The sequence below is a fragment of the Tamandua tetradactyla genome, chromosome 2, assembly GCF_023851605.1.
Source record: "Tamandua tetradactyla isolate mTamTet1 chromosome 2, mTamTet1.pri, whole genome shotgun sequence".
NCBI lineage: Eukaryota > Metazoa > Chordata > Mammalia > Pilosa > Myrmecophagidae > Tamandua > Tamandua tetradactyla.
Window position 1 is genome coordinate 47,889,253 of NC_135328.1, and position 15,868 is coordinate 47,905,120.

The 15,868-nt window shown below is 38.4% G+C and overlaps 1 protein-coding gene across 12 annotated transcripts in view; it reads right to left on the minus strand.

The window, feature by feature from the left end:
* MAPKAP1 (MAPK associated protein 1) overlaps positions 1–15,868 on the minus strand; it is a 353,385-nt gene that overhangs the window by 273,652 nt on the left and 63,865 nt on the right. For 10 of the 12 annotated variants that reach the window (XR_013169319.1, XM_077144983.1, XM_077144989.1 and 7 more), the window contains one exon: positions 2,285–2,433. Coding sequence is in view for 9 of the 12 variants with exons in the window: in XM_077144983.1 (XP_077001098.1) it covers positions 2,285–2,433 (149 nt within the window). In the remaining 3 variants the exon portion in view is untranslated. Of the gene's footprint in view, positions 1–2,284; positions 2,434–15,868 lie in introns of those variants that run through there. The other 2 variants (XM_077145012.1, XM_077145007.1) reach the window with 2 other exon arrangements.

Genomic DNA, 15,868 nt, shown 5'->3' on the forward strand with positions numbered 1-15,868 from the left:
ATTAAAACAGGACACATCTCACATTTTAAATATGATCTGAGTAAAAATAAACCAATTTTAAGTTACAACAGTAGCAAAAATTTAGTGTTGAACGTCAAATGATTTATAAGAAGAATCAATCTGGAAATTATTAAAGTCGACTCTCACAGAAAAGGCTTTATTATCAAGGGGTTGTCATGATCTTAACTCTAGAGGCAGCCACAGTGCCGTTATAACTACTACAATCCCATTATTATGCAATCACCAAATGCTAATTTGATCATTTTGAGGTGTTATTTGAATAGTCATTTTAATTTCTAGGTTACAAAAAGGCTTGGCTCAAGTACAATTCTCTATTAATCACTGAGATGTCATTGACTATCATATTGATGCATTTCACAAAGATAAAGACTAATTTAATATGCATAGTACAATATCCTTCAAATACTAGCCACTTATATTACATATCTGCCAAATGCATCAATATTAAACAACAGATGAGAACAAGGGTTTAATTATAATTTTAGCAATTATAATATGTAGAATAATAAAACACCATCACATAAGATAGACTTATCAATATGTAAATCTTTCTTAATCAATGTGTAATGGTAACTGCCCCATGCTCACATCCTTTGTTGATTACAAGTATCCTTTGCTGATTGCAAGTATACGTGATATGACAAAAGCATTGAGTGTCTTAAATATAAAGACACTTCTAAAAAAAATAATTCCTTTGTGACTAAGAAAATGACGTCTTCAATTTTTTAAATTTCTCCCTGGAACTTCAGAAGTTATATACCAAACAGAGTTCACAACCTTCTGATAAATTCAAACCTAAATAATTTATAACAGACTCTATTTCCATAATGAGAATTCTAAACTATAGTATTTTAAATATCTGTTATTTTGTTGGCATCAAAGTATTATCACATATTAATTATTCCAGCAATTACATCCTCTAACAATGAGATGGTATTAGATAATAGAAGCAAATAAATTCAAGCCATGTAACCTAATCCTGATAACGTATCACAAATCTAAATGAATCAATTATAGTATGTGAAACAAATCCTATACTGCCCAACTCACCATTTTCTTGAGGCTGACAATCCAGTCCCTTAAGGAGAGGCTTCTTTCTCTTGGCTACATTCCACAAGAAACAGGGGGAGAAGGCATATGTAGGATACAGAGAGAAGCTTTACATCAATATGATCTATAGTTTACAAAAAGTGCTTTCATATTTTTTTTGGAAGAAAATTCAGGGCATATTAGGATCTTTATGTTATTTATGCATTTTGTTTCTAGTATGTGATCTTCTTCCTCACAAACACCAATAATCTAACATGCCAATGGCCATATATACTTACTTAAACCTATGGAAACATGCTGAATAGTATGAGATAAAAGAGTTTTGAAGAAAAAAACATCTCCTTGCTCAAAGATGACAACTGACAGAACCAGTATATGAATAATAAAAATGCAAATAAAAGCAACGATCTGTATGTTTATTAATTGCAATGGTGTTGAAAAGTAAGACAAATTGAACACCACCCTCCAAGAAACAGGCTATCACTTAGTATCTTTACACCACTGCCAGGCAGCAAACATAAAAGTAATAAATATAAAAATCAACTGCTACTTCTCCTGAAAGAGGTACTAAGCTCAGCTCAGCTCAGCATAGCTCAGAACCAAGACACAGAATGGCAGGGAATAGGAGCTGCACAGAGAACTATACTCAACCTGAAACAATCATTTTTCCAAATGGAAAATAAATACACTTTTACATCATCATATTGTTATAGCGATCGATTAAAAAATAAACCTGCACAGCAAGTATCAAACAGATTCTCTACAATGAAACACCAAAAAGTAAAGCAATAGTTTGAAATTCTGAAATGAAATTCAAACCTCAACAATTTCTTCAGTTATAATAAATAATCAGAGATGGCCATGTGACTACCTCCCAAAGTCACATTCAAGGCTTTCCCATCACAATCAGACTTTGACTAATCACAACCCAACCAACCAAAACACACAAATACACTTAGGAGACAGAATCGGAAATATATATGTGTGTGCGTGCTATGTGTGTGTTTATGTATCAAGACTGTTTTTGTTTCTATCTCTCTAAATATGTTATCATGGAAACAACATCGAACACACATTCCCACCTTTTTACATCTTAGAAAACGTGAATGATAGTCTAAAATACTCACTTTCGAAACCCGAAATCTAATACCACAACAACTTCACTCAATTGAGGTTTCATTATTTAAAGGGACAAGGTTTCATTTTTACTTACCTTGCCATCAAATTTGGAATACTCGTTAAAGGGGTTATTCAGCTGCAGAGGGCACTGCTCCAGGCGTACAGATAATATTGACTGCTTTCCAGAACTCGGAGGTTTTTCTTTGAGGGACTTTTTTTCAAACAGTGACTTTAACTCCTGGGCTGTGATTCAGAAGGAAGATAAAAACACCTTGGTGATTACACAAGAGAGACAGCTTATGCACCTTTCCTAAAAAATCTTCCTTGGAGCCTTAAAGAAGGAGTGACCAGGGACATGTTTAGGTTCGATGCATGAAGAAAACCTCAAATATACTTCAATGTTTATGCACTGAAAAACACGCAGTCCAGGATTGTGAATTTAGACAGCCTAGAGATTAAAGGGGGTTGGGGTCGGGTAAAGGGAGAGACTCATAAACCAACAGAGCAGCCATTCTGTAAGAAGAGACAGGTTACTACTAGCTTCAGTTCATTTTTGCCACTAATAGCTGTGTGGTACTGGACACTCTCTGGGCTTGTCAAACTTGATAATCTCAAAGATCTCTCCCAGGTCGAATATATGATTTTGGAATTCTAGCTTCTCAAAGTCAGGATCTGCATCTTAATCTCTCAGTGGCACCTAGCACAAAATCTGGATGACAAAGATGATGAGAAGGAAAAGGAGAAAAAGCATTTATAATAATAAAAACTACCATTTGTTGAGCATGCCAGTAACCACATTATGCTAAAACGTTACAGCCTTTTCTCATTTTAATCCTCATAACGACCTTGCAACACAGATACTAGTTTTATCGCATTTTTATTAATGTAAGCTGGAAGTTTAATTTTGATGAGCCCTAGGCCACTGATAAGTAGCAGAGCTAGGATTTGCACCCAGCCTGAGCTTTTAGCTTAATGAACAAAGTAGACCCTCAAAAAATTTTTGTTGCATGAATGATTTAAGGAATTCAGATTAAACTATTATTAAATCAGAATCTTCAGCTCTTATTAATAGTGAATCAAAATAAGTTCCTTATCTTCTCAAAGATCATTTAATTCTCTAAGTCAATCTGAATATCAATTAAAGAGGTAGCTAGATGATAAGTACATGGGGGTTCATTATTCTTTTTCTTATTTTTGCAAACATTAGAAAATTTCCATACTTAAACTTTTTAGAGAAATAAACGTGAAATCTTAATATATACAATGAAAAGGCTCAACTCCAACCCATGCCTGAGCACAGCCAAGTGAAACCAAGATCACGAAGATCAAATGGAACTCTGAAACAGCCACTTAGAACTTAAAAAAAAACTATCTGAAATTACCTTTTCTACAGACTGTGAGGCAAATACATTAAATGAGTCCCTGATGATCTGAGTAGAAAGCCAAGAGAAAATGATCTAATTCTAATCTAATTTAAAAATGTGCCACATGACTATCCAATTCTAGATTCTGACTACACAAGCACAGTTATCAACAGATTTTAAATGTTCAATTGAAAAAGCTTTAGATTACAATTAGTTAAAGTGATATTTTTAAATAGTGGTGGTCCTTCTCCACCTGTAATTTATTAACAATTTTGCTGTTGCACCTGGAAAAGCATGATCCCTATTAAATACCTAATATGGGCCAGGAACAGTGCTGTTTTCTCACCTTGTCCTCATAATCAGCCTAAGAGATAGGTTACTACTAGCTTTCTTACAGAGGAAGAAACTGAGGTGTAGTAAAGGTAAATAAGTTGTCCAAGTTTACACAATTGTTACAAGGCACTATTGGATCTCTCTCCTCAAACGTCTCACTCGCGACCTCCTCCCCCTCACTTTTAACTGACAACTTTGCTTCCTATGTCAAAAAGTTAACAGAAACAACTTTTGCATACTCTCACAGACACATCTACTTACCTTCCCTCCTAAGGCCAATACCTTCACTTGTGCACTAGATCTCATCCCTTCCTGCCGATTCAAGGACATCACTAAAGTAATTCTTTCCCATCATTCTTCCATTTTCTATTTTTCCCCTACTGGATTAGTCACATCAGCACAAAAAGATGCTGAAATTTTGCTCATTAAAGAAAAGAAAGAAAATTCTCCCTTAATCCTGAATTTCCTTCCAGTTACTACCCTATTTCTGCTTGAGTTTTCTATATTCTTCATGTCTAATTCCTTCCCTTCCATTCACTCAAACCCACTCCAATTCAGATATTCGGGCCCCAAATTAAACCAAAGTAGCTTTCATCAAGTTCACCAATCATCCCCTGGTTGCTAAATTCAATGATGAATTTTAATCCTCATTTTATAAAATCTCTTAGCACCATTTAACATGGTACATCAATCTCTTCTTTTTTAAAACTCTTCTTTCACTTGGTTTCCAGGACTCCACTCAATCTGGCTCTCAGCCTATCTTAGGGTACTCTTTCCCAGTCCACTTACTAGTTCCTCCTCATTTCCCTAACCTCAAAACTATGGAGTTCTCCAAGCTTCAGTGTTTGGATTTCTTCTTTTCTCCCTCTACATTCACAATCTTGGTGATCTCAACCAACCTTAGGTTTTTAAAATACCACATAGAAGGGCATGAAACCAAATCATGGTGATGTAAATCAGAACAGTGATTACCTTTAGGGAGTAGATTAACTAGAAAAGGGCACAAAGGAACTCTCTGATGTCATGAAAATGCTCTATACCTTGAATGGGATGGTAATTACACATGACACATGTTTGTCAAAAGTCACTGAACTGTACATTTAATATTCATACATTTCACTCTATGTAAAGCATATCTCAAAGTAAATAAACAAAAAGGAAAAACCTAAATGAATAAATATCCTCTACATAGTGATGAGCCCAAATTATTATTTCTAGCCCAAAACACTCCTTTAAATAACAGCTTCACATATCAAACTTTCTATTTGTCTGTTTCACTTGATGTCCAATAGGTACCTGAAATTTTACATGTCCATAACCAACCTCTTGATTTTCCTCCAAAACTACTCTTCCAATAATCTTCTAAATCTTCTCCTTCTCAGTTAATGGCAATTCAATCCTGAAGCCAAAGACTTAGGAGTCATCCTGACTCTTCTCTTTCTCCCACAACTTATCCATTAACAGATCCTTCAATGCTAGGTTATTACCACCTTCAAACAAGTCTTCCTGTTTCTTCCCTTCTCTTACCCTTGATCCCTACCACTGGTCTCTTCCCAACACGGCAATATGTGCTTTTCAAAAAATAAGTTACAAATGTCAGAATAAGAAGAAAAAGATTGACAAATCTGACCACATAAAAATAAACAATTTTTGTATGGGGAAAAAAGAACATTAGCGAAGGAAAAAGACAAATGATAAGCTATGAAAGAATAAAGGTTAATATTTCTAATATGTAAAGATTCTAAAGGTAGAGAAGACAATGACAAACAACCCTAAAGAAAAATAGACAAGAAATATGAAACATCCACAGAAAAAGAACTGTAAAAGGGTCTTAAACAAATGGAAAGATGTCCAACCACATTCATAATAAGAGATACGCAAATTAAAACTACACTGAGTTTACTATTCCTCATCTCTCAGATTGGCAAAAATCAACGTTTGAGGCTCTGAGGAAATAAGACATACTATATATTACTGGCAGGAATGCAGAACAATAAAATCCCTATGGATGGAAATTTGGAATATCAAGGAAAATAAATCTATATTTACCCTTTGACCCAACAATCCCACTTCTAGGATTATAATCTTAGATATACTGGCCAAAAAAACCAATAACTAAAATAACAACAAAAAAATTATATATCAGGTATTGGCTGCAGCACCATTTGAACAGAAAAACCTTGAAAACAATCAAATATCCCTCAACAGGGAATTGGTTGTTAAAACTATGGTACATCCATATATCATGGAGTACTATGCACCTGTAAAATGGAACAAAGTCTATCTCTTTATATTGCTCCTTAGTAATCCTCAGGAGAGTTAAGTGAAAAAGGAACCAGGATACCTTAGAGAAATGAATGGTTCCAGATTCAGGACAGGAAATATGTAAGATGAAACTGGAATATCTTATAATACAACAAAGCAAGGGATCTATGAAAGATTACCGGGGTTGTGTTAAAGAGCTTTGAAGCCAAACTGAAGGAACAGTTTCACTTTACAAAGAAGGGGCAGTTTTAGCATCAAAAACTGACGGGAATAAAAAGACCAGGAGAGTGATTCCAGGGTGTAAGTGACCTGGAAAGGTCTTCTATACCACAAAAGGAGGCTCTGGTTGAAAAAGCAGAAGAACTGAGATGCAGAAAACTGGAGACCCTTTAGCTAGTGCAAACAACCTAACCCATCTATTTCCAGACAGAGGCTAGGAGCAGTGAGGAGTGTACAGACAGGGAGATGGGGAAAAGGAAGTGAGCCTCACTGTATTCCATGAATGTACTACCCTCACAGGCACCAGCCCTACCCTGCAATCCCCAACTCCTCAACACCCCACATACATGAACCCTGTCACCCACTCCCCCCCATTGCGCTCCAAGCACCCCTAACCCATCACCCACCCCGCGCAAGTGCACAAGCCTGTTCCAGTCCAATCCATCTCTCCCCAGCAAGCACAGCATCGCCAGGCTCCTCCCAAGCCCCATATATCTGTAGCCACCCCTCGACTCCAACCTCCTCCTCCCTGACCCCCCCAGGCAGTCACCTGCCCATCTGGGCTCCAGGCACCCACCTTCATACCCGAGCCACCACCACACCCAGCCCACAGAGACGCCCAACTCCACCCAGACCCCTGAACTCCCTGCACATGCTTATCATCATCTGGCTCCCACCCTAGATGTGCGCAAGAACATATGCCCACTCAGGCCATGCCACCTCATCTCTGGGCAAGTACTGACCTCCAAGCCACACCAGTCCCCAGTCCAAACAGGTACAATCCTACTCCGCTACCCCTGAGCTTTGTGCATGTGCAAACCAGGGCCTTGCCCCCCAGACCCACGCACACCACTGCTCTGCCCCTCAGATCCACACACTGGCACAGCCACTTCTTTCCTGCCAAGCACCCACGTAAACATGTACAAACCTATTGACCCCACACCCCACTTCACAGGCCCCACACACAAGCACAACATTGCTCCACCCCATGGCTGAAGTGCCCTTTTCCCACACCTGGCAGGTGCTCTCAGGCACATTTGTGCGACACAGCCTCTGCCCTGCAACAGCAGGCACCTCTACCCCACCCCACCTCTGCACCTGCGGACCTGCACTAGGGCCCGTCCACCCATCATCACCCACCTGACATACATTCTGCAACCTCCACAACCTGTGTCCTGCCCCTGAAATACACATTCGTGCATCCACATACCAACCCTGACCCCTGAGCAAGGACCCAACTTCCCTGGGCCCTGACTTCTGCTCCCTATACCCCACACCCTGACACCCACAACCCACACGTTTCATGCACCTACCTGCACCCTGCCCACATACCAGTCACCGTGCATCTGCTCACCCCAACTACCCATCTGCCTCCCAACATGCCGTACCGCTATATCCCACATACCGCACCCTGCTCCTGCACTACAAGGCCTCCCTGAGCTGTATCTCGCTCCCATAGCCCCTGCAACAAATAAGTACAAAACTGTGAAACATATCCCACGCTCACAGGTACCAGCATGAAGTCCCAGACCCTGTACTACAACCCGTCACCACACTACTGTGCTCCTCCCCATGGCCCGCTTCTTGCTCCAGACCTATTCACAAATACAAAGCTTTAGACTACTGAAGGAAATCAATATTCAAAGTAACCCTATCAAGACATTTACAGGCAGGAAGACAACAGAGGATCACTAACCATATGAGGATGCAGACAGCTAGAGCCCAGTCTAACGACCAAATTAAAATACCATAGGAGACACACACCTTGGAACAACTAATCAAATATGTTCATGTGACTTTACTAAATAAAATCAGTGGGATGGCTAATGACATAAAAGAGATCAAGGTGACCCTATAGGAGCATAAAGAGGAATTTCAGAGAATAAACAGAAAAACAGCAGATATCACAGAGATTAAAGATGCTGTAGACCAAAAAATAAAAAAACATACTAGAGACATACAACAGCAGATTTGAAGAGGCAGAAGAAAGAATAAGCGAATTAGAGAATAGCACAACTGATTTTGAACACACAAAAGAGCAAATGACAAAAGATATGGAAAAATTTGAATTGGAGCTCAGGAACAAATAAAATGGACAAATAAAAGCATACAAATGTAAGAATTATCAGTGTCCCAGAAGGAGAAGAGAAGAGTAAAGGGCCAGGAAGATTAGAGGAGGATATAATAGGGGAAAACTTCCCAATCTTCATAATAGACAAATATGCAAATCAAAGAAGGCCAATGAAGTCCAAATAGCCCTTCCCCAAGACACATACTAATCAGTTCTCAAATGTTAAAGAGAAGCAGAAAATCCTGAAAGCTGCAAGAGAAAAACAATGTACTACATACAAGTGAAATCACATAACACTGAGTTCAGACTACTCAACTGGCACTATGGAGACAAGCAGGCAGTGGTATGATATATTTAAGATGCTGAAAGAGAATGACTTCCAGCCAAGAATTCTGTATCCAGCCAAACTGACCTTCAAAACTGAAAAAGAGATTAAAATTTTCACAAAGACTGAGAGAATATGTGAACAAGACACCAGCTCTACAAGAAATACGAATGGGAGTTCTGCCGACTGAAAAAACAAAAGACAAGAGAGTGAGGTCTGGAGGAGGGAACAGAATTGAGGAGTTCCAGTAAGGGTAATCTAAAGGATAAAAAGAAAAAGAAGGAAAATAACATACAGATCTGACAAATAAAATCCAAGCGATATGATGGTGGATTCAAGAAATTCCTTTACAGTTACAACTATGAATGCTAATGGACTACTGGATTAAGAAATATAATCCAGCTATATGCTGTTTACAAAGACTCATCTTAGACACAAGGATACAAATAGACTCAAAGTGAAAGGATGGAAAAAGATGTTCCCAGCAAGCTGCAACCAAAAAAAAGTAGGAATAGCTATACTAATATCAGACAAAACTGACTTTAAATGTAAACACATAAGAGACAAAGAAGGACACTATATATTAGTAAAACGGACAATTAACCAAGAAGAAATAACAATAATAAATGTCAATCTTCCCAATCAAGGAGCTGCAAAGTACATGAGACAGACACTGGCAAAACCGAAGGGAGTAATTGAAGTTTCAACAATAATGATAGGAGATTTCAATATACTATTCTCCTCTATTGACAGAACAACCACACAGAGGAGCAACAAGGACATAGAAAACTTAAAAGAATATGATAAATGAATTAGACCTAACAGACTTATATAGGTTGTAAAACCCCAAACACCAGGGTATACATTCTTCTCTAGTGCTCATGAACATTTTCCAGGATAGACTATAATATGCTTGGGCACAAAACAGGTATTTATAAATTTAAAAACAGTGAAATAATTCAAAGCACTTCTTCTGATCACAGTGGAGTCAAGCTGGAAATCAATAACCACCAAAAAACAAGAACTATCACAAATATACTGAGATTAAATAACACATTCTTAAACAATGAGTGGGTCAAAGAAGAAATTGAAAGCGAAATCAGTAGCTATCCAGAGAAGGATGAAAATGTGAATACAACATCCCAAACTCATGGGACAAAGCAAAGGCTGTGAGGAGAGGGAAATTTATTGCCCTAAATGCCTATATTAAAAAAGAAGAAAGAGCAAAACTTGAGGGCCCAACTGTTCACCTGGAGGAACTTGAGAAAGAACACCAAACTAGCTGTAAGCAAACAGAAGAAGAGAAATAACAAAGATTAAAGCAGAGTCAAATGAACGGATGAACAATAGAAAGAACCAATAAAATCAAAAGTTGGTTCTCTGAGAAAATCAATAAAATCGATGGGTCATTAGCAAGGCTGACAAAGAGAAAAAGGGAAAGGATGCAAAAACACAAAATCAGAAATAAGAGAATGGTCATTACCACAGACCCTGAAGAAATAAAAAAAATCATAAGAGGATACTATGAACAACTATATGCTAACAAACAAGACAATTTAGATGAAATGAACAAATTCCTGGAAACACACAAACGTGCTGCACTGACTCAAGAAGAGAAGATCTCAACAAGCCAATTACAAGTAAAGAGATTTAAACAGTCATCAAAAATCTTCCTACAAAGAAAAGCCCAGGGCCAGATGGCTTCACAGGGTAATTTTATCAAATATTCTAGAAAGAGCCAATACCAATCCTGCTCAAACTATTCCAAAAAATTAAGGAAAAAGGAAGACAACTTAACTCTTTATGAAGGTAACATCACATTAATACCAAAACTGGGTAAAGATGCCACAAGAAAGGAAAACTACAAGCCAATCTCCCAAAACGAGCACAGAGGCAAAAATTCTCAACAAAATATTAGCAGTTAGAATCCAACACCACATTAAAAGAATTATACACCACAACCAAAGGGGTTTATACCAGGAATGCAAGGATGGTTCAACACAAGAAAATTAGTTAATGTAATAAAGCACAGTAACAAATTGAAAGGGAAAAATCAAATGATCATCTCAATTGATGATGAAAAAGCATTCAACAAAATTTAACATCCTTTTCTGATAAAAGCACTTCAAAAGGTAGGAATCAAAGGTAACTTCCTCAACATGATAAAAGTCATATATGAAAAACCAATAGCTAGCATTGCACTTAATGGTGAGAGGCTGAAAGCTTTCCCCCTAAGATCAGGAATGAGACAACTCTGTCACTACTATTATTCAACATAGCTTCTGGGAAGAAGCAGTCAGGCTGGAACAAGAAATAAAATACATCCAAATTACAAAGAAAGAAGTAAAACTTTCAATATTTGCAGATGACATGATACTATACGTGAAAATTCCTGAGAAATCTACAACAAAGTTATGTCAACTAATAAACAAATTCAGCAAGGTGGCAGGTTATAAAATTAGTCTGCAAAAATCAGTAATGTTTCTATACACAAGCAATGACCTAACTGAGGAGTCAACTAAGGAAAAAATTCCATTCAAAACAGAACTAAAAGAATCAAGTATCTAGGAACAAACTTAACTATGGTTCTAAAGGACTTGAACACAGAGAATTGCATAACATTGTTAAAAGAAATCAAAGAAGATCTAAATAGCTGGAAAGATATTCCATGCTCATGGATAAGAAGAGTAAATGTAGTTAAGATGCCAATTCTAGCCAAACTGATCTACAGATTAAATGCAGTACCAGGAAAAATTTCATCAACCTACTTTGAAGACTTTGGAAAGCTCGTTACCAAATTCATCTGGAATGGAAAGAGACCTTGAACAGCTAAAAGCATTCTGAAAAAGAAAAATGAAGTGGGAGGATTAACACTTTCTGATGTTAAAACTTGTTATGAATCCATAGTGGTCAAAACAGCATGTTAGGGGCACAAAAACAGAAGTATTGACCAAAGGAACTGAACTGAGAGCACAAAAATAGACCACCAAATCTATGGTAAACTCGTCTTCAAGAAGGCCCCCAAATCCACTGAAATGGAGCAAAATAATCTTTTCAATAAATGGGCATGGGAGAAATACATATCAATAGCCAGAACAATGAAAAAGGATCCTTCCCTTATGCCGTATACAAAAACTAGCTCAAAGTGGATCAAACACCTAAACATAAAAACCAGTACCATAAAGCTCCTAGATGTAAGGAAACATCTAAATTAGGGGGCTTCCTAAATTTTACACCCAAAGCAAAAGCAACAAAAGAAAAAGTAGATGAATGGGAACTCCATAAAATCATATGCTCTTGTACCTCAAAGACTTTGTCAAAAAGGTGAAAAGGCAGTCAACTCGAAGGGAGAAAATATTTGGAAATCATACATCAGATAAAGGTTTGATATTCTATATACATAAAGAAATCATGCAACTCAACAACAAGAGAACAAGCAACCCAATTATAAAGTGAGCTAAAGATATGAATATACATTTTACTGAAGAGCAAATACAGATGGCTAAAAACACATAAAGAAATGCTCATTCTCATTAGCTATAAGGGAAATGTAGATCAAGACTATAATGAGATACCACCTCACATCAATAAAAATGGTTGCTAGTAAACAAACAAATGCTGGAGAGGATGCAGAGTAACCAGGACACTTGTGCACTGCTGGTATGAAAGTATAATGGTACAATCACCATGGAAGACAGTTTGGCAGTACCTCAGAAAACTAAATATCCAGCAACACCTCTACTCGTTATATACCCAGAAGAGCTGAAAGCAGATATACAAACAGAGATTTGCATACCAATATTCACAGCAGCACTATTCACAAGTGCTAAAAGATGGAAACAATCAAGTGCCCATCAACAGATCAGAAGATTAACAAAATATGGTCATATATGCAGTACTAAGATGAAATGACATCCTGAACCACATGACAAGATGGATGAGCCTTGAGGACATAATGTAGACTGAAATAAGCCAAACACAAAAATACAGGTACTGTATGATTCTGTTTTTATGACCATTGAAAAGGTAAAATTAGAGGCTTATAATGCAGAGTATAGGGGATCAATAGATACAGAGAAGATTGAGACAGGTGAACAGATGTGGTTGAACTTAACTGTAGGGGAATAGACAGAAGTAAAGGCAGTTCACAACTAGGGCTATAAGTAATATTACCATATCGAAGGTGAACATGATTGAAAGGGCTTGTATAGCCTTATGTACCCACCAATTAACACTACAAATATAAAAAACTTCTTGCATAAACTACTGCAAAGGTATGAATCTTGTAGAAAGAGTATATACTTTTGGAGTATAGGGGGGAAAATGATATTGCATGCTCTGGGTTATGTTTAACAGGAAAACAACAACAGTACCACAGCAAAAACCAGGGGTACATGATGGGGCTAGGGACAAGACTTAGGGGAGGATTGGATTTTCTATTTGGTGAGGGTGTGTTTATTGGCTATCTTTTTCTTCGGAACAATGAAATTACCTCAAATTGAAAGTGTTGATGGACTTTTGATTTTGAACATTATACATGAGGCCCAGTAGACAGAGGTGGCTAAAAGATGCACTGACTGAGAAGTAGATTGGCAAATGATGGTGTAAACATATGATCAAATGCAGTGGTGCTACAAAAAGGAACAAAGTTGAAGATGGCAGCTTAGTGAGGTGTGGGATTTAGTTCGTCCTCCAGAACAGCTATTAAATAGCCTGGAACAGTACAGAACAACTGCTGGAGCCATATCAATGACTGGACACACAATGTACCCCAGTCTGGACCAGCTGGAATGACTGCAAGCCAACCAGAACCATGAGTTCTCCAAGCCAAGGCGGCGAGCACCCCTCCCCCACAGGCTGCTTCACAGAGGGGAAAGAAAAGGGACTTTACTAGCAGCAGGGGCTAAGCATAACTAAGCTCCAACTGTGGAATTAATTCACAAATTCTGACTACTAAAAATAGTCCCTCAATTCAGTTAAACCTCCAGTCAAACCATAGCCTGCTGACTTTTTCCCTGGTGCCGAGGTGGTAGGGCTGAAGGAAAAAGAAAAAAGAAAAAAACAAACAGAGGTTTTTTTGGATCAGACAGCATGTAATACTTGAAAACAGTCTGGGCCCTAAAGGAAAGGAGGGGGCACAAAAAATCTGAAGGTACACAAAGCAACATACCAACTTATGCTTTTGATTGGCAAACCCAAGGAACAGGGGTCCTACTCTGAGAAGGATTTTTCTCTTTCTTCTTTGTGGCAGTGTTTTTATGGCTTGATTACCTTTGGATAAAGGGGCATGGCTTCTCAGGCTGCAATTACCCCAGGGATAGGCAGAAACTAGCTTATTTGAGAGTGAGTCTAGAGCCTGTGACTTCCCCAGGAGAGGGGTGGGACCAGCGCAGGTGGATTCCCTCTCTCAAGGAATTCAGACCCCACTGTTTAGAAAATTGAAGCAATTAAAGCCAGCCTACAACCTCTCTTCTGTCTCTACCATGCCCCCAGCAGGGAGAGTCTGCTTAAGTTAAAAGTAACGCATCACCTAAGGCTGGTGGGACCCGCAGGCAGAAAAGCACCACATACTGGGCAGGACAGGAAAAGCACAGAGTCCAGAGAATTCATAGGAAAGTCTTTCAACCTGCTGGGTCTCACCCTCAGGGAAAAGTGATGCAGGTAACTCTTTCCTCCTGACAGGAGGCCAATTTGGTCTGGGAAAATCTGGCTGGGGTCTATATTACCTAAGTAGACCCTCCTAAGGGCAAGGGGGAAAAGGCACGATACAGTCAAGGCAAGAAACAAGAACTGAAAAATTCGACTCTGTGAAACAAAATCTAAGCTAGTGGTCCAGAATAAGCTGAACTGAATGTCAAAGACAGACAACAAAGTCATACAGCAAGAAAACCATAGGTAAAAGAAGTGAAAACAATCTCCAGAATAAACTAATTAAGGTAATTAAATGCCTAGATGCCAGCAAAAAATAACAAATCATACTAGGAAAACTGAAGTTATGGCTCAGTCAAAGGAACAAACCAACAATTCAAATGAGATACAGGAGTTGAAACAATTAATTCAGAATGTTGAAAGAGGCATGGAAAAAACCTCATCAAAAATCAAATCAATGAATTGAGTGAGGATATAAAAAAGGAAAAGAATGAACAAAAAGAAGAAATCAAAAGTCGGAAAGAACAAATCACAGAACTTATGGGAATGAAAGGCACAGTAGAAAAGATGAAAAAACAATGGAAAACTACAATGTCAGATCTCAAGAGGCAGAAGATAGGATTAGTGAACTGCAGGATGGAACATCTGAAATTGGACAAGAAAAACAAAATATAGGGAAAAGAATGGAAAAACGTGAGCAGGGACTCAAGGAACTGAATGACGACGTGAAACACATGAATATACATGTTGTGGGTGTCTCAGAACGAGAAGAGAAGAAAAAAGGAGGAGAAAAACTAATGGAGGAAATTATCACTGAAAATTTCCGAACTCTTAGGAAAGACTTAAAATTACAGATCCAAGAAATGCAACATACCCCAAACAGAACAGATTCAAATAGATGTACTCCAAGACACTTACTAATCAGAATGTCTGATGTTAAAGAGAAAGAATCTTGAAAGCAGCAAAAGAAAAGCAATCCATCACATACAAGGGAAGCCCAATAAGAATGTGCACAGATATCTCAGCAGAAAGCATGGAGGCTAGAAGACAGTGGATGATACACTTAAATTATAAAGGGAAAAATTGCCAACCAAGAATTCTATATCCAGCAAAATCGTCCTTCAAAAATGAGGGTGAAATTAAAATGTTTCCAGAGGAAAAATTACTGAGAGAATTTGTGATCAAGAGACCAGCTCTGGCGGGGCCAAGATGGCGGCTTAGTAAGGTACGTGCGTCTTAGTTCCTCCTCCCGAACAACTACTAGGTGAACAGAAACAGTGCAGAACAGCTCCCGGGGCCACGGTAGGGAATGGACACACAGCGTACCCCAGTCTGGACTGGCTATTCTGACTGCGAGACTCGGCTATGGTGAGATCCCCGAGCGGTGCACGATTTCTCGAGCAGCGGCAGCTGTGGAGGCCAGAGCTCCTCCCTCCCTCCTTCCCGGGCCGG